General features: G+C 40.1%; 1 protein-coding gene and 1 long non-coding RNA gene across 10 annotated transcripts in view; one reads left to right on the plus strand and one right to left on the minus strand.

The window, feature by feature from the left end:
* Window positions 1-20,077, plus strand: part of CC2D2A (coiled-coil and C2 domain containing 2A) — a 134,101-nt gene that overhangs the window by 36,481 nt on the left and 77,543 nt on the right. For all 9 annotated transcript variants that reach the window (XR_012434690.1, XR_012434691.1, XM_045392157.2 and 6 more), the window contains 7 exons: window positions 945-1,033; window positions 1,336-1,437; window positions 8,682-8,783; window positions 9,799-9,975; window positions 13,271-13,433; window positions 14,451-14,587; window positions 15,208-15,339. Coding sequence is in view for 7 of the 9 variants with exons in the window: in XM_045392157.2 (XP_045248092.2) it covers window positions 945-1,033; window positions 1,336-1,437; window positions 8,682-8,783; window positions 9,799-9,975; window positions 13,271-13,433; window positions 14,451-14,587; window positions 15,208-15,339 (902 nt within the window). In the remaining 2 variants the exon portion in view is untranslated. The remainder of the gene's footprint in view (window positions 1-944; window positions 1,034-1,335; window positions 1,438-8,681; window positions 8,784-9,798; window positions 9,976-13,270; window positions 13,434-14,450; window positions 14,588-15,207; window positions 15,340-20,077) is intronic.
* LOC135970883 (uncharacterized) overlaps window positions 895-20,077 on the minus strand; it is a 67,518-nt gene continuing 48,335 nt past the window's right edge. The window contains exon 2 of the long non-coding RNA XR_010586756.2: window positions 895-1,025. This is a non-coding gene — a long non-coding RNA (uncharacterized lncRNA). The remainder of the gene's footprint in view (window positions 1,026-20,077) is intronic.

A 20,077-nucleotide genomic window follows, 5' to 3' on the forward strand; every position in this document is an offset into this window, starting at 1 on the left:
GGCACCTTAATGTGACATCAGAGGCTTTCCCTAACTTGACCCCAAAATCCTTTTGTAATCTTGAGTCCTTCTTCATCCCAGTAGAGACACTCTGCTCCACCCATGCTAACATTCTGTTCCTCAAAGACTCCATTTTACTTCTGCCTCTTTTGTAATGGTTTAGAGAATTGGGGAATGTGGGACTGGGACCAAATGCCAAGAATTCCACATCCTAGGTGTGTGATTGTAGAGCCATTTATCACACAGGGCTGCAGAGCCTTCATCTTTGTGATACTTGGTGATCATAATCCCTGGGGTACTCCTCACAAAGACAGCAGAAAAACTGTTGAGAAATGCATTTGATGCAGGTATCACAGAACCTGGCACACAATAGCTGCCTGATAGTTCATTGTATTTATGGGTAAATTCAATAATATATACAAAATGTATATTGTCTCTATGATAGCCCAGGGCTAGGTCTGGGCCTCTAGAAAAGGTTTCTCTTATCAAAGATACCAGTGCAATTGAAAGTTAAACCCGGAAACTCCAAACTCATTAGCCAACCATTCACCTGACAAGCCTGTTTCTCAAATCAACAAATGTGAGAGCCTTTTCCCAGTGGCAATTGAACTGGTAAGTATTCATGTGCCTTGAACAGTCAAATGTCATTCATTTCATTCTTGGTTAAGTCAAGATGACAGTGCCAGCCAGGACTGAGGTTTTGGCTCTCAGTTTCAGAAAAGCCAAGACATGTACTTACTATGTCAAAAGGATGGTTGTCAGCATGGTCTCATGTTTGCTTATGTGAAGTTCTAAATGTGCCAAATAAAATTATGTTCTCTTATTTCTTTTTAAATTTAACCTTCCCTTTTGTGGGGAGGGAATTGTTTTAAAGTAATTTTCCTTTTTCTTTCCTTATTTTTTTTTTGTTTTGTTTTGTTTTTGTTTTTGTTTTTGTTTTTTAGGCTTACCTCCAATTCCTTCAACTTCCAGAACAGGCTTTGCAGAATTTTCCATGAGGGGACGCATGAGGGAGAAATTGCAGGCTGCGAGGGTGAGAGAAACCACATGAATATTCTGTTCAGTGCTGACTGCAATCTTCCAGGCCTTGTCTAGCTTACTTTTTATGCTCCAAACTGCATGGATTTGAATGCCATTCAATTTGTCTTTCAAGTTTTAAATGTTAATGTCTTATTTTGCATTGGCACAGATGAAAATTATGCTTCAGAATTTAATGTCACTTTTCGAAACCATTTTCCTTGTTCTTACCCCTTAAAGGATAGAATGTATTTTTCACTGATTATTTCTCAGCATTCCTGACATCATGTAGCAGTAAATTTCTGTTTGACTTTTTAGTCCAAAGCAGAAAGTGCATTGCTGCAGGAAATCCCCACTCCTCGGCCCAGGCGCTTACGAAGTCCCAGTAAGAAAGAACTGGAGACCGAATTTGGCACAGAGGTGAGAAATACTCTCTCTACTTTGTGATCAAAACCAGTAAAGAAGAATATAAAGTTTCCAGCAAAAGTTTTTAGAGCAGAGCTATGCACAGAGGAGGTATTAAATGCTTATTAATAATTATAATACACTGTGGGGGACTGAGGTGGGAGGATCACTTGAGTCCAAGAGTTCAACACCAGCCTGGGCAACAGAGCAAGTCCCCACTCCTACTAAAAATAAAAATAAAAAATTTAGCTGGGCATGGTGGCTTATGCCTGTAGTCCCAGCTACTCGGGAAGCTGAGGTGGGAGGATCACTTAGGCCCAGGAGGTCAAGCCTGCAGTGAGCTATGATTACACCACTGCAGTCCTGCCTGAGCAACAATGAGACCCTATTTCAAAAATATTAATAATTACAATAGCTACTATTTATAAGGTACTACTCTGTGCCAGGCATTTTGCTACCTTTGTCCCATGTTAGCATATTTCATTATCCCTACAGGGCAAGTACTGTTATTTTCATTCACATTTAACAGACGAGGAAACCGAGGGTCACAGTAGATGTGAAACCACCCCGGGTCACAGAGCATGCATGTAGAAGAATCCGGATTTGATCCCAGCTCTATATCATTTCCAGTCTCTCTCATTGGGTCAGCATTGCTGGATCCATGGATCTTCCCGGAAAGCAGGGAGAGAGATAAAAATGCAGTAGAAAAATAGAGTCAGATGATGCTAAGGGTCCTCAAATGTCACATTTAGGAGCCTCAGTAGTTTTCTACAAGCCATGGAAAGCTATTGACAACAGGAAGGGGAGGCAGTCTGAATGCACTAGAGTGAATTTCGTTTGCATTTGAGGTGCTGGTGAGGAATCTCAACATGTGTTCCTCCAGAGACACAGAGGAAGGGCCTAGACCTGGAGAAACAGATTTAGGAAGTGTTTCTACTGTGGTGAGTGTTGAAGTTTTGAGAGTGCCTTTGGAGAAAACCTTAGAGTTAAAGCCCTTGAGGAGGAGAGGGAGCCAGGAAAAGAAAAACAGAGGGGTAAGTGCTATGACAGCAAAAAAAGGAACAGAAAGAAAAATAGCAAATGGCTCAGGAGGTGTTTGCAACTCCAACCCAATTGGTTTTTTGTTGTTTTTATTGGTTTGGGTTGTTTTTAACCATTAAGACAAAGAAGCCCAGGCTCTAGGGATATTTCTGATTTTTTAAATGATGCCTTTTCTTTTTCTATGATGAGGTGTTATAAAATGTTACCTATATTCACCCCAAAGAAGTCACAAGTTGCATAATTATAAGGAACGTTGCAGCCTTGCTTATGTTTTGTGGTCTTCATTAGGAACCCTAATCAGTCCAATGAAATGGCTTTATGACTATTTGTTATGCGCCTTCATGATCCATTCTACTGAAAAAGCATTTCTTTCCTTTAATTCCCATTTATTTTCTTACTACAAAAGCCATAATTTACAAATCTTGGAAAATAAAGAAAAATATCTATAATCCCATCAGCTTGACACAAGTACTTTGGTTATTTTCATGGGCATGTGAGGCTAAGCGTCTGGTCATGTTGGCTAAGTGATAGGAGGTTCTGGTCTTTTATATCTGGCTTTTTCTATACCTTCTGACTGAAAATCATTTTACAACATCATTTCAAAAAATAGATATCATAATTCATGTAGCTGTCACCGTCCATGGGCCACAAATACTGATATCTCAAATAAAGCTAGAAGTTGTAGAAGTAAAAATATACTCCCTTGGCTACTAGGGTGTTTATTTCTCCTTGTGATCAGACTTGGCTTGTGTGTTCATAATATTCCATATTCCCTAAGTACCATTCTTATGGTATTGAGGCAAATATCAACTGCTTTGTCTTTAGACCAAGTCACATATTCATAATAGAACATCTCACAATCACATTTCTTCATGTATATACCTCAAATCTAGAAGGAATATCTAAAAAATGGTTCAATATCCTATTCGTCAAAAAATGGAGTACACAAAGAGCACAGATGCTGAACTTCAGCTGCCCAGGGCTAAAGGCTGCCAACCTCACTCACTAGTGATGCGATTTTTTAGTTTAGCTACTCTACAGACCCCACTTCCTGCCTCTATAAAATAGGGGTAATTCTAGAACCTAGTTCTTGGTATTGTTTTGAGGACTAAAGGAGTGAATACATGTTATAGTGTTTCATGTAGTTCCGGGCACATGGTCAGCCCTCTCTATTTAAAAGTATTAGTGACTGTTAGATGCTGTATACTCAGAGAGAAAAGGGGTAACAAGTTAGGAATACTTTGGTCAGTAATCCAAATTTACCAATGCAAACCGTTGCTTAATATCTTTTGTATTTCCTTTCACTTTATACTCAGCAGACTTGTGATACGTGAACAAATGCAAATCTCTAAGAACACATAAACATCAAAGTAGAAGTAACACAGAACCTTGAAAACTTAGCCTCCACTAGATATGACCAAAATTTTTCTACATGTGGCCCTAGTTCCCTGTCTCAGACTAGCCAAGATCTGATCCTTGAACCTAATCTACCTGTCACCCAGCCAGCATTTATGAGAAACTCCTTCCTGCCAGGTGTCCAATAGGCTCAGAACATACAGTGATGGCAGTGAGAGCTCACCCTTGAGGAGCTCAGTGGGGTTTACAGCCAGTGGGGATATAGGGGGATTCAGCTCTGTGGTGGGTGCTGTTAGCAGCCCAACAAAATGGCACCTCGTCCCAGCCTCAAAATCAGGTTATATAAAAATTAGTCCATGGCTTTCTTTGATCTGACGCCCAACGCACAAGTAGCAAAAGGATAAATAGCTACATTGAACTTCATCAAAATTAAAAACTTGTGCTTCAAAGGAAACCGTTGAACAAGGTAAGAAGAACACATGAAATGGAGAAGTTATTTGCAAATCATGTGTCTTCATTAGTAACAGGACCAGTATCAAGCATATACAAAAATTTCAGGGGTCTACAAGACAATCAGATTAGGGTGTCTTTTAAGAAATTGGTTTAGATTATGGTTTAGAAGAGAGATCAGGGCTAGAGCTAATATATTTTGTAATTATGCTCTAACAAAAGCAGTGAGACTTGAATTGGTCTAGCTCAAGTTAGAAAGGGCCAAAGCCTTCTTGTAGGATACAAAAAAATTTAAGGGTGAGAAAGAATTCCTAGATGGATATGTGCACATATGATAGGCACTCAGTATTTTATTGCTGGATTGATATTGAATGTAATTATTACTTTATGATTATACAAATGTATTATAGTTCTTTAAAATTTAATTCAGCATGTTCAATGTTTTTAAGTATAATTAATGGCCTTAAATGTATTAACATAATTGACTTTAAAACTTTTTAAGATTTTGACAAAAATTACATTTATACTTTTTAATCAAGTCCGTAAATACTGTAATAAAACCATCAATACTGCAATAAATCACATCAATGAAATTATATTATCTGAGCATATTTTCTATACCAACCCAATGGAAAGAAACAAAAATAATAATTTCCACATATTTTGCCACATGGAATTTAACCTAATTATTTTCTAGATTACTAATGTTAAGCTTTCTGCCTGGTCTTCTGTTTTATTATCATCATTTTCACAGCTCTCTAAAGCCCAAGGCTTGCCTATACAGAGCCAAGTTTCTCTCTCATGGGTTGACTTCTCGGTTTGTTTTGTGTGTTTTCAAACACATCAGTCTCTCTCCTGTGCTATAGGAGGTGGAGCAGACAGGAATAGAATGGCATCATCGACAATGCATGAGAAAGTCTTAGCCCTATTTTACAAGAGGACCTGACTTGGCAGAATCTTAAAAAGCCTTCCTGACCAAGCACAGGAATCTGATCTTTATTCTACTGCAGTTTTTAAAAATCCTAGGCTGGGTGCAGTAGCTCACACCTGTAATCCCAGCACTTTGGGAGACTGAGGTGGGCGGATCACAAGGTCAGGAGTTCAAGACCAATCTGACCAACATAGTGAAACCTTGCCTCTACTAAAAATACCAAAAAAATTAGCCAGGCATGGTGTCAGGTGCCTTTAATCCCAGCTACTCGGGAGGCTGAGGCAGGAGAATTTCATGAACCTGGGAGGTGGAGGTTGTAGTGAGCCGAGATTGTGCCACTGCACTCCAATCTGGGTGACAGAATGAGACTCTGTCTCAAAAAAAAAAAGAAAAAATAATCCTTATACTGGGTAATACTCATCTGCTTCTCTCCTCATCCTCAAAAACATTTAAAATACTGAAATTTACCAAGAAAAATAATAACTTCATTTAGCATTACATTGTGGAATGTATTGATTAGCACAACTTCAACTTCTGTACAATTTAGTTGGTAGATAACTATTTAACCTTAACACTACAAAATGAGAAAATGAAGGAGAAGTATAGAATTCAACATAAAAGGAAACTATATATAGTCGCTCGATATTAGGATAGATTATACCCAACTGACACCCTCGTTTTTATTTTGGCCATTACTGGACATCTAGCTGCACATAAGTGAAATTTAACAGCACCTCACTTTAGCCGTACCTCCAGGTTTCATTCCAGGGCTATCCCTGCCTCGCCAAGGCTTGCGGAGGCCCACTCATGTATTCTGACACATACGCAAGACTGGAAGCACCAGGAGCTTAACACCCTCTGGTGCAATGACCAACTATGTAGAGGCCAAGGGGAAACTTCCTTGTCACCCTCTGAAAGTTCACTGAAAATCAGCTGACAAAAGGCAGAGTAATAGGAGAAAAGGCATACACATTTATTAATGTGCAAGGAGTACAGATAGTTATGTACCCTTCATTCTAGAGGAAACAGAGGTGGAGAAGTGTGGGTGATTTTAGTGAGTAGCAAATGATTTTTAGGGGAATTCTATGGGCTCAAAGAACATAACAGTGGCCTCAGACAAAGTCCGTTGGGCCCGCAGAGCAGACAATGGTTTTTGACTAAAGTCTGTCCAAGTGTGTTGATGAACTTCAGTCTTTCTTCCTGCGATATGGGTACAGTTAATGAACACTCAAGGGAGGGACTAAAGGTCACTGTCTTCTTCTTTGGCAGGTTTGGACTCAGGCAGCTAAGGGAACTTCGGAGAACAACTTCATCCTGTGCTTTAGGAGAGACAGGGAATTTGGCATCCAGGGTAGGGGAGGTCAGAGAGACCTTGAGGCTTCTTCTTCAGTTCAGCATGTCAAAGCACCTTATTTTGGGCCATCTGTTTCTGAAACCCTCCAATCACCTGGAGGACAGAAGCCATTAGACAAATATTCCCCTCTTCTGTGTCCCTGGTGGACAATTCTGACAAGCAGTCTGCATGACTCCTCAGAGGATCCTTGTGGGTTAAACTCTTTTGCCCACAGTGGTAGACTTCTCAATCAAGTTCTCCTGCACTCCCTTTCTACCTGCTTTATTCTTCCCAGTCCCCAATTCCTGTTCTTTGGTGTCACTTCTCAGAGTCAACTACAGGCATAGAAAAACCCTTGCCACAGGCTCTGGTTTCCCACGGGCCAAACTAAAATGTTTAGTCATATCATGTGCATACAAACTATAGACCAAAACAAAAGACATGTAAGAAAAAGCTAGTAATGTGATAATAACAGCTACCATTAATGTACCTAACTGGTTATATTTTATGTACATTTCCTTATTTGATGCTCTACTCAAGTGGCCTAAGTTGTAAGTGGTAGAGTTAAAATTCAAAGCCAGACAGTCAGACTTCAGAGCCGATGGTTTCAATTGCCAAGCTCTACAGGACAGTGCCTGATATGAATCAAACAATTTGAGTCCAAAAAGAGAGTTCATTTTAGGATGGAGAAAGGAAGCTTTGTGTGGTCTTGAGGAACAGGTAGAACTTAGGAAGGATATATTGAAGGTCCCCAGTGAAGATGGCACACTACATTACTGTTGTTGGGTGACAGTTACTCCATGCTATGAAATAATTCTCAGTCCATATAATAATGATGAAGTTTCTGTCATAGGTAGAATAAGTATGTTCCTTCTTGCTATGAACACCTATATGTACTACTGGGATGGCTTAGAATTGCTCACAATTGCTTGGCATTTAGATTGTGCTTCATGAAAAAGGAGGAGTATCTGGGTTTTAAAAGGGGTGGATTAGAAGGAGAGATGGGTAAGAAGTTGGAAACAGCACCTTGCAGATTAGCTTTCAGAGGCAAAAGGGAATATCCATATGATAACTATCACATAGAGCAAGTAGAGGCAGACGGCTCAGCTTCCCGGGGTGGATAGCAGGACCAGAGGCTGAGTGAAGACAGGCCATGTGCCCTAGAGGATGTATGTTGGACTTATTTACAATCAGACATGATTAATGGTTTTCTTTATAGACTATTTGGAAATGATCCTCTGTGAAGTGGATAATCTTAATTTATAGGATCAGATAACACTTTTTTTTTTTTTTTTTTGAGACGGAGTCTTGCTCTGTCTCCCAGGCTGGAGTGCAGTGGTACAATCTTAGCTCACTGCAACCTCTGCCTCCCAGGTTCAAGGGATTTTCCTGCCTCAGTCCCCGAGTAGCTGGGATTACAGGCGCCTGCCACTATGCCTGGCTAATCTTTATATTTTTAGTAAAAGTGGGGTTTCACTATGTTTGCCAGGCTGGTCTCAAACTGCAGACCTCAGGCGATCTGCCCGCCTCGACCTCCCAAAGTGCTGGGAGTTCAAGCATGAGCCACTGCATCTGGCCAACAGTTTTCATTTTAAAGCTTATTGAGTATACAATTTTATATTTGTTTAGTCTTGAGAGAGACCAGTTGAGTAAGAAAATATTCAGCAACATCAACCTTCAAATATACAGTCATGCATCACTTAATGATGGGGATATGTCCTGAGAAATGTGTTCTTAGGCATTTTGGTCATTGTGTGAACACCATTGTGTGAATGTACCTACACAAACCTAGATGGCATAGCCAACTACACACCAAGGCTACAAACCTGAAGAGCATGTTACTTTTCTGAATACCATAGCAATGTAACACAATGGTAAGTATTTTTTTATGTAAATATAAAAAGGGTAGAGTAAAAATACCATATTTATAGTCTGTACGACCTCTGTCATGCATGCAGTTCTGCAGGTTGTCGCTATGGAGGGCATGACTGCATTTGAAATTTGCCAGCATTCCATGCCTTAGGAATGATAAGATGCAACAGCAGTCAGAAGATAAGCCTTTGGGGCAGGGGGGTTAACCTTCATTTTAGAACAGCCTAAGTTTCTTGGTTTAAATGGCTTATGCATCATTTTTTTCCACTCATATAGCCAGGGAAAGAGGTAGAAAGTACTCAACAAGAAATTGATTCCCGAAGTTATTCAAGAGTCAAGTTCCGTGATTCTGCACGAAAAATCAAGCCTAAACCCCAGGTGAGAAATCTTGTCTTTTTAAACCATTTGTTCATTTGTGCTTTTTACAAATATCCAATGAGAAATGACTACAGGCCGGGTGTGGTGGCCCGTACCTGCAATCTCAGCACTTTGGGAGGCCAAGACAGGCAGATCGATTGAGCACAGGAGTTCAAGACCAGCCTGGACAACATGGCGAAACCCCATCTCTACAAAAAATACAGAAATTAGCCAGGCATGATGGCACATGCCTGTGGTCCCAGCTACTTGGGGGGCTGAGATGGGAGGATCACTTGAGCCCATGAGGTCAAAGCTGCAGTGAGCCATGATTGCGCCACTGCACTCCAGTCTGGGTGACAGAGTGAGACCTCATCTCTAAATTAAAAATAAATAAATGACTACATACACAACCTGACTCCTGTTGCCATGCAGTCTGCAAGAAAAAAGTATGAGAAGTGATTCCAACTTTCATACTAGCTGGAGAGATCAGAATATTCCCTGACTTGAGGAAGAGGGGGTGCATGGAAAGACAGGAAATGTTGGTGATGAGACAATTTGTTCAGCTCTGAAGTTGCCCCAGCTTTCATTACAGGAAAAAAGGAGAGTACTAACTCAAAAAGAGAAACAACAAAAAAAGGTCATTTGTTTAAAAATTTCTGTATTTCTCATAATAAAACAAAAAACTATCTCAGCATTGGCTGATAAAACAATAAATCCACTGTTTGTCATTTTAATAACCTTATCTAAAGTGTTTACTACTATAAATAATATATTTATGTACTTATTGGAATGTAAATAATTGCTGGGTTTTTTTAAAAGTCACTGATTAGAGTTACTATTAAAGGAGGCCTCCCACTGCCTGTGGCAGGTATTAAAGTTTATTACCAGTAATCTCACACCTTTAACTAAGACAGTATGCTTCGGAGGCCTGGAATACGCCTGATCCCATTAGCATCAAGCCAGCTGTCAGTTAATTGTGCAGAGCCCATTACAGCTTATAAATGGGAACTTGCGATTGCTCCTTGCTTTTCGTTAGGTTCCACCTGGCTTCCCTTCTCCAGAAGAGGCCTACAACTTCTTTACTTTCAGCTTTGATCCCGAACCAGAAGAATCAGAGGAAAAGCCAAAAGCAAGACATAGAGCGGGAACTAATCAAGAGGAGGAGGAAGGGGAAGAAGAAGAACCACCTGCACGAGGAAGAGGAAAGGAAATGGTATTTAATATCAGGATGGTAATGTGTGGGTGGAGGGCTAGGAGGAAAAGGGTGATATACCTGCAAGAAAGAAAGTGGCTGAGGAGAAAACCCACCACCACCAGGAAAATGACACTCCCCATGAGTTGAAATCCCAAGTACTGAATTCACATGGCTCCCTGTGCTCTGGGTTAGACCCTACAATGTGGTAAGAAGAACCTTGATTAAACCTGTTTATCTTTCTTTTGTGAAAAAAAAAATTAAATAATGTGGCTTGTGGATTTTTCTTGCTAGACTCCACAAAATGATTAGTATTTATTCCATGTGCAAAGTATGTTCCTCTGCAAGGCAAATGAAACCTCAGTCTCTCTCTTATCGCAACCTTACAAAGTAAGCAGCTTTTTGTGCCCAAACACCACACTCAGGCTACAACTCAAATTCTGCAACTGTGGGTGGTATGTGTGAGATAAAAGGAGAATATACCATTTAAAAATGGGCAAAGGCATTGAATAGACATTTCTTCAAAGAAGACATGCAAATAGACAATAAGTCCATAAAAAGATACTTTACACCATTCATCATAAGGGAAGTGCAAATCAAACCCACAATGAGATACCCCTGCACAGCCATTAGAATGGCTCTTATCAAAAACAAAACAAGTGTCATAGAGGATATGGAGAAATTGGACTTTGATGCATTGCTTGCAACCACGTAAAATAGTGCAGCTGCTGTGAAAAACAGTATGGTGGTTCTTCAAAAGTTAACCACAGAATTATAATATGATCCAGCAATTCAATTTCACTCTGTGTATATATCCAAAAACATTGAAGACAAGAACTTGAACATATACTTGTGCATCAATGTTCATAGCAGCATTATGCACAAAAGCCAAAAGGTAGAAGCAACCCAAGTGTTCACTGGCAGATAAATGGATAAACATAAATATACAATGGAATAGTATACACCCTCAGAAAGCATGGACATTCAGACACATGCCACAACATAGATACACCTTGAAGACATTACACTAAGAAAAATAAGCCAGTCACAAAAGAATAAATATTCTGTGATTTCACTTATATGAGCTACATTGTATAGTCAAAATCATAGAGACAGAAAGTAGAATGGTGGTTGTCAGAGACTAAAGGAAGGAATCAAAGTTGTTATTTAATGGGCATAGAATTTCAGTCTGGGAAGATGGACAGATGGTGGTAATGGTAGGACCACAACGTGAATTTACTTAATGCTACTGAATTGTTCACCTAAAAATGGTTAAAATGGGCTGGGCGCGGTGGCCTGTAATCCCAGCTTTGGGAGGCCGAGGAAGGTGGATCACCTAAGGTCAGGAGTTTGCGACCAGACTGGCCAACATGGTGAAACCCCGTCTCTACTAAAATTACAAAAATTAGCTGGGTGTGGTGGCAGGCACCTGTAATCCAGCTACTCAGAAGGCTGAGGCAGGAGAATTACTTGAACCCGAGCGGCGGAAGTTGCAGTGAGCCGAGATCGTGCCATTGCACTCCAGCCTAGATGACAGAGCAAGACTTTGTCTCAAAAAAAAAAAAAAAAAGAAAAAAAAAATGTTAAAATGGTGGACTTTATGTTATATATATTTTACCACATTAAAAATAATGAAAACACCCTAGGATATTCTAGTATTCACATAATTGGCTTAATTCTCTGCTTTGCTTATAATCTCCTCCTTTGAAAAATGCCTCCCAGAAATGCACTTCTTTTACCTAGATTTATAGAAGCTCAGGAATATTTTAGCTTATACTATAACAATCGTTCTGCAAATCAGCATTCAGCTCATTCAGTGTTGCTTGAGTGTCCTCCTGACATGACAGCTAACTTCCCAAAAGCAAGTGATCTAGGAGAGAACCCAAAAAATAAGCCACACTTCCTTTTATGACCTAGTCTCAGGAGCCACACACTGTCACTTCTGCCATATTCTACTCAGGAGAAGCAAGTCACGAGGCATAGTGCACTCTCAAATGGAGGAGAATTGGGCTTCACCTGTTGATAGAAGTCTCCAGTTGTGAACATCTTCTGAGATTATGACACTTTCCACCAAAGGCCACTTCTCCCTTCCTTTTGCCTATTCACTGCCCCAGAAGCTCTGTTTTCCTAAAATCACACACATTTTAAATCACACACATTTTGAAGCCCCTTCCCTATAGTCCATGCTCTGCTCTGCCCGGACACTTTTAAAGTATTTTCATCTTCAAGGTTGATTTAGTCTTTTTGAACAAAGTTTTAGATCCTCTGTAGCCCCTTTTGCTAGCTTCCCTTTTCTGTCTTCTCTGCAGTTTTTCTCTGGGTGATTTTGCTCACCACAAAGCAGAGGTGGGGCAGGAGAAGGAAGATTACACACTGCCATCTGGTGATCTTCCTCTTTTCACTTGTTCGATGTTTCGACATTCTCTGTCTTCAAGCTAAGTTAAAAGCATGGTTTCTACATAGATTCCCTTTTTCTTTCCCTACTGTTGCGTGTACATGGGGAGGAAATATTAAGAGGCAAGTAGCTAGACTGCCATCGTTGTCTTCAGCTACCTGAAAGTCTCCACAGGATTTTAAAAGATGTTGCTCATAAATGGATACCAGGTTTAAATTTTTAAAAGAAGGAGAAAGAAAAAGAGGAAGGGGGAGAAGATGTTTGGAAAATATCCAAACAAAATCAATATATGTCAGCTAACATTTGTGATTATAGCCTCTTTGCTTTGAATTTTTAAGTGCATCATTTAATTTTATCCCCACAAAGTGCTTAGAGGTAAACTCTATTACTATAACCATCTTATAAGTGAGGAAACTGAGGATCAGATGGTTAAATAAGCAGTTTCAAATTCCTCAGACAGTATATGGTGAAGCTGGGATTTAAACCTAGGCAGTCTGAACAGGGTGTGTAGACTGTGCACCTATACACTTGGTGCCTTTTCCCTTGGTTTAGTGCCAGGTGGAAGGTTAAACTGCTACATAAATTATGAGCCCAATTCTTTACATAAATGGCCAAAAGTAAGCACCCTCAAAGGAGGCCATATCTGTTGGGATTTTGATTGTTTTGCTTACCACTTCTCTTCTGAAACAGCCATCTCTGATTTTGACATCTTCCAGGTGTGCAGAATAGTGCAAAACAATTTTTTTTTAAACCCACTTGTTAAATATGAAAGATTATATAGTTCTATGCTTTCATTTTTTATAAAAGGAAAAGATAAAAGTTGTAGGAAATGTTAAGTTTCATGAGTTTGGTATTGTTAATTATTTTTCTAACTAAAAATCTTAGCATGATTTTTTCTTGTTACTTTTTAACATTATGCAGGATGAGGAAGAACTGCTTAATGGTGATGATGCCGAGGACTTCCTATTGGGCTTAGATCACATGGCTGATGATTTTGTAGCAGTCAGACCTGCAGATTATGAAAGCATTCATGATCGGCTGCAGATGGAAACAGAAATGCTCTTCATACCCAGTAGGCAGACAGGTACTTGCTCTTTTTATTTTCTTGTTCAGTTTAGAAATCGTCACTTATTTTGTAATGAAATATGGCTAGTGCATAAGGATGCCTCATCTCCAGATCTGATTCCAGTTTCTAATCTGATTTAACAATCCAGAAATATCTTCAAACAAACAAACAACAACAACAAAAAAAAACACAGAACATGGAAAAATATCCATTCAACAAACACTTATTGATAGACTAATGGAAGATACACCAAAGTACTGTGGGAAGCCTTTTATCAAATCAGTGATCAGTTACAGGGGCTGAGAGTTTATGAGAACAGCCTTTCTTTCATCTTAAGTTTATCCCCACCCTTCCCTAAGTCACCATTCCCCGTGTATTTTCCTACTACTCTATGGCGTGATCTTGTAGAGACCTTTGCTTCCTGTTGCTGCCTGTCACTCCCACTACAATCCAAGCTCCAAGGCAGCAGGGGACTGGCCTGGATTCCCAGAGTCTCATCTGTGCCCGGCACAAGGAGGCTGTCAGTAAAGATGTGTTCTATGAATGAATAAAGTAGTGAATGAATAAATGAGGTAATGATCACGTTCACTCATATAAACCTGTTCATTTACAAAGCACGTCCTCATACTTTACCTCATTTAATTCTCCCAGAAGCCCAGTTAAGTAGATTATTATCTCTTTTGTACAGGAGGAGAGAGTTCAAAGAAGTGCCTGGCCCCAATTCACCCAGCTGAAAAGTAATAAAGCTAAAACTTGTCCCTTGTCCTATGATTTGAATACTACCTTCTTCTCAGTATGCCACACTGATGAGTTACATATTAAATTATTTAGGTATTTTCTTTAAATACCTGATTCTACAACATACTCCTATAAGTGAGCACATTCATCTTTCCCTTGGTTCTGCTTTTAAAAATTAATTTGGAAAATTTGCATTTTCTAAAAACATAAATGAAATCTCTAGTGATTAATTCACCAAAATGCAGTTTGAGATATTTAGATTGGTCCTAATGTTTTATTTATTTATAAACTATCTAGTCCCTACATATAAAAAGCTTCCTGAGAATGTACAGCCCAGGTTCCTGGAAGATGAAGGCCTTTACACTGGGGTAAGACCAGAGGTGGCACGCACCAATCAGAACATCATGGAGAACAGATTGCTGATGCAGGATCCCGTAAGTGTGCACGTTCTGCTCCCAAGTGTGGCCTGGGTGCACTAGACATAGCTTTTATTTTCCTAACAGGGCAGTCATTGCATCCACTGTACTCATTTCCTCTTGAGGTTATCCACAGAAAGTGGTTCAATTTTTGTTTTAACTTTCTCTCTCAGTACATTTATTGATCCTCAAATAACACAACTTCTCAACTGCTCAAAATCCATCTTTGCTAGCTGAATCTGTGTTTTTCCTGCTAAACCAGATGCTGGCAACCTTTTCGTACTTGACAGAATTTTTAAATTATCCATAGGTAGAATAGTCTCAATTTTGAGTTTTTATCCTGCGTTTTTTTTTTTTCTTAAATGTTTAATGAATAGAAAATAAATTTTTCTTAAGCATTCATTTAAGTTCTTTAAAATACTATTTAGGGAGCCAGGGTGTACATTTTAAATCAGTTGTGAGAGGCGTTAGTGAAGACTTGATTTCTAATGGAAACAGACTTTTACAGTTCTGTTGGGGGAGGAGGTACATGAAATATATATGTTGACACAGAATTTTCAAGAAACGTTGTTTGTGTTATAAACCATTTTCTGTTCAATTAGAAGAGAATGTTGTCATTCCCTCTGCTTCACCTACAGGAAAGAAGATGGTTTGGAGATGACGGTAGGATCCTAGCTCTGCCAAACCCCATCAAGCCATTTCCTTCGAGGCGGCCAGTACTAACACAGGAGCAGAGCATTAAGGCAGAGCTTGAAACACTATATAAAAAGGTAGACACTCCCCTCTCTCCACTTTTATTACATGAAATTGAAAGTGCTTTGCTTTTTGAATAGCTTGGGGTGCTATGTTTATAACATTCCACTTTAATTTTTTAAAATAATTCACAATCTTACACATAAAGAACAAACATCAGGCATATTACGTAAGAGTAAGTCTAATTATACTCAATGAATCCCTTCTTAAACAAGGAGTGAGTTTCCTAGCTAGGAATGACTGAGTTAGGATCTTTTTTCACGCATCCTGGTTAGCTACCCTTATTTTTCTTCTTTTGCCCTCTCTTTTCCCTTGTCATCTCACATTTGCTGCAGGACCACTTCCCATTTGTTGTCTCTTTATTATATGGCTAGAGATTTTCTATCCTTGCAAATCCTTTATATCGTATTTTCCTAAGTCTGGTAACCGGCTGCCTAATTCCAGCCCTTGCTCTACCATTCACTGGGTGAACTTGGCCGTTAGTCTCTCATGCCTCAATGTCTTCATCTGTAAGGTAGGCACGATGGCAGTGTCTGCCTCCTAGGCTTGCTGTGTAAATTGAATGAGGTAATCCACACAAGTGCCTAAAACAGAGCTTAGTAAGTGCTGGCTATCATTACAGTTGTCTGCTCTCATATTTAATTACATTGCTCTTGCTTTCCTGGGTGTATTAATCTGTTATCATGCTGCTGATAAAGACCTACCCAAGACTGGGCACTTTACAAAAGAAAAAGGTTTAATGGACTTACAGTTCCACATGGCTGGGGAGACCTCACAATCATGGCAAAAGGCAAGGGGGGCAAGTCACGTCTTACGTGGATGGTGGCAGGCAAAAAGAGAGCTTGTGCAGGGAAACTCCCATATATAAAACCATCAGATCTTGTGAAACTCATTCACTATCATGAGAACAGTGCAGGAAAGATCTGCCACTACAATTCAATCACCTCCCACCCACTTCCTCCCACGAAACCTGGGAATTGTGGGAGTTACAATTCAAGATGAGATTTGGGTAGGAACACAGCCAAACCATATCATATCACCCCTGGCCTCTCCCAAATCTGTCCTCACATTTCAAAATCAGTCATTGCCTTCCCAACAAGTCCCTCAAAGTCTTAACTCATTTCAGCATCAACTTAAAAGTCTACAGTCTAACATTTCATCTGACACAAGGCAAGTCCCTTCTGCCTAAGAGTCTGTAAAATCAAAGGCAAGTTAGTTACTTCCTAGATACAATGGAGGTACAGGCATTGGGTAAATATGTCTCGCATTCAGGTCACGCTGATGCAAGAGGTAGGTTCCCATGGTCTTGGGCAGCTTCACCCCTGTGGCTTTGCATGGTACAGCCTCCCTCCTGGCTGCTTTCATGAGCTGGTGTTGAGCGTCTGCAGCTTTTCCAGGTACACAGTGCAAGCTGTCAGTGGGTCTACCATTCTGGGATCTGGAAGACAGTATCCCTCTTCTTACATCTCCACTAGACAGTGCCCCAGTAGGAATTCTGTGTGGGGGCTCCAACCCCACATTTCCCTTCTGCACTGCCGTAGCAGAGGTTCTCCATGAGAGCCGTGCCCCTGCAGCAAACTTCTGCCTGGCCATCCAGGCATTTCCATACATCATCTGAAATCTAGGCAGAGGTTCTCAAACCTCAGTTTTTGACTTCTGTGTACTCGCAGGCTCAACACCATGTGGAAGCTGCCAAGGCTTGGGCTTGCACCCTCCAAAGCCGTGGCCCGAGTTGTACCTTGGCTCCTTTTAGTCATGGCTGGAACACCTGGGACACTGGGCATCAAGTCCCTAGACTGCACACAGAATGGGGACCCTGGGCCTGGTCTAAGAAAACATTTTTTTCTTCCTAAGCCTTCAGGCCTGTGATGGGAGGGGATGCTGTGACGACCTCTGACATGCCCCAGAGACATTTTCCCCATTGTCTTGGTGATTAACATTCAGCTCCATATTACTTATGCAAATTTCTATGGCTGGTTTGAATTTCTCCTCAGAAAATGGGATTTTCTTTTACATTGTCAGGCTGCAAATTTTCTGAACTTTTATACTCTGCTTCCCTTATAAAACTGAATGCCTTTAACAGCACCCAAGTCACCTCTTGAATGCTTTGCTGCTTAGAAATTTCTTCTGCCAGATACCCTAAATCATCTCTCTCAAGTTCAAAGTTCCACAAATCTCTAGGGCAGAGGCAAAGTGACACCAGTCTCTTTGCTAAAATATAACAAGTCACCTTTGCTCCAGTTCCCAACAAGTTCCTCATCTCCATATGAGACACCTCAGCCTGGATTTCACTGTCCATATAATTATCAGCATTTTAGTCAAAGTCAATCAACAAGTCTCTAGGGAGTTCCGAACTTTCCCGCATTGTCCTGTCTTCTTTTGACCCCTCCAAACTGTTCCAGCCTCTGTCTGTTACCAATTCCAAAGTTGCTTCCACATTTTTGGGTATCTTTTCAGTAGTACCCCACTTCTTGTACCAATTTACTGTATTAGTCCATTTTCATGCTGCTGATAAAGACATACCCGAACCTGGGCAATTTGCAAAAGAAAGGGGTTTAATGGACTTACAGTTCCACATGGCTGGGGAGGCCTCACAATCATGGTGGAAGACAAGGAGGAGCAAGTCACATCTTACATGGATGGCAGCAGGCAAAGAGAAAGCTTGTGTAGGGAAACTCCCATTTTTAGAACAATCAGATCTCATAAGACTCATTCACCATCACAAGAACAGCATAGGAAAGACCCACCCCCATAATTCAATCAACTCCCACCTGGCTCCTCTCATTACATGAGGGAATTGTGGGAGTTACAATTCAAGATGAGTTTTGGGTGGGGACACAGCCAAACCATATCACTGGGACTGCCTCCTTCAGAAATCTGTATAATTTTAAATTTGTAACATTCAGCACTGATCACGTGAAACAGAATGGGGTGCGTATAACAATCATCATTTTTGTCTATAAAGAGGAATGATGAACAGAGAAAACACAGGCCCAGACAGAGACTGAGTACAGTCCTGCTGTCCTACTAACTAATTAGCTTGCAGCTTTGGGCAAATTCCTTTACCTCTCTGGATATTTTTCCTTAACTGAAAAATAGGAATAATAATCATTTTCTCTCCCTCATGGGGTCATCATGAGTACTGAGATGATATATGAGTATGACCTTTTTAAAAATTATAAATTTCTCTAAAATATTATTACAGACAAGTATCAGTGGATGGCTGCTTTGTACAGAAATGTGATCCTGGAAGCAGATTTACAAAACAAGGGTAAAGATAAGTTCCAGTCCATGATGAATTTATCATCTATTTGGTTACATGACAAAAATACATGATATAATTAGTGATCAAAACAATATCAACTTACGCATTTATTGAATAATCCATCAGTGTGTATCATCATCCACCTATCCATTCCATTAAACACAGATATGATGAACACTGAATTATGGGTTAAAGTTAGAAAACAGAAGAGTAATTAATATGGAGGGTAGGGCATGAGGGATCCAATGGATCTCATCTGTCTCCTTTTGAAATTCTAAACCAACTTGGAAATACACTGGAGTCAGAGAGGGATCCAGATATCCCTCGCACTAAGGGTAAAACCAGATGGCAGAAAGCCACTTGAACCGGAGACCAGATGGTTTCCTGTTCCATTTCTCACGAATTTTGTTCCCCATCTAGACACAAGCTGAGCGGCTCTGGTGTATTTACCAGGTGGAGTGCCAAGCAGACCATGCAGGCCAGTGAACAACCTCTCCTTGGAGACAGCTAAGACAGGACAGCCAGGGGCCACTGCTTAGCTTTGCAGGTAACCTGGACTAAGGATCTTGGGTTCCAGCTGACTCTCCAGTCAGACACGTCCTTCCTTCTCTCTTGGGAAGCAGCCAGTAGGGCTGGAAGGGCGGGTAGAGAAGGACAGAGGGTTTCTTTTCAATACTTTTGAGAAGCGAAATCTTCCTATCATACGAGCAGATACAGGAAAGTCAAGAAAGAAGAGTTCTACTGAAAGGGGCTTGTCATAAAGCATCACAGAGCAAAGGAAGTTAGAGAAGGAAGAAGGCTAAAGGGGCTGACATCTTCCAAGGGCATTTATTGCAGGGCTATGCTTTGAACACAACAAAACATGAAGAATGTCTTAGACTGCACATGAAAGAAGCAAAGGGGATTAACTTAAATGGAGGAGATATTATATCTATCTGTTATTCCATAACAGGTCACCTACTAAGTTTATTGTTGAGTTGTATACCTCAGTCTTTTTTAAAAATGTAATTATGTAACCTTCCAATTATTCAAAACACAGTGCTTTTCTTTCACAATTAACATTTTTACCATTTTATTTATTTACTTTAACCTTTTCCTTCATTTATTCAGACTGTCTCTTGCCAAAAATAGTTTTTCCATTATTCCATGAAACAGGCTTGCCTTTAAGAAAAAAAAATTAAATGCCTACAGCCTCTATTTTCAGTCTTACTTCCAAACAGCCTTCCACCTAGGAGTTTCCGGCATGATGCAAGAGCAAAGAAATAGGTCGGCAGGCAAAGATTGTTTTGCTCTTGTACTGTTAATCCATTTTCTTTCTCCCTCTCTGGCTATGCTGAAAGTGACTTAGGGACAAGAACTGGGTTATAGTCTTCCTCTTAACTCGTACTTAGCAGTGTGCCTGGCACATAGAAATACCTCAATAAAAGTGCAAATTGAATGTCATTAAAATGATTTTGCTGCGTGTATTAAAAGAAATTCCTTTTTTCTAT

The sequence above is a fragment of the Macaca fascicularis genome, chromosome 5 (assembly GCF_037993035.2).
Source record: "Macaca fascicularis isolate 582-1 chromosome 5, T2T-MFA8v1.1".
Classification (NCBI taxonomy): domain Eukaryota; kingdom Metazoa; phylum Chordata; class Mammalia; order Primates; family Cercopithecidae; genus Macaca; species Macaca fascicularis.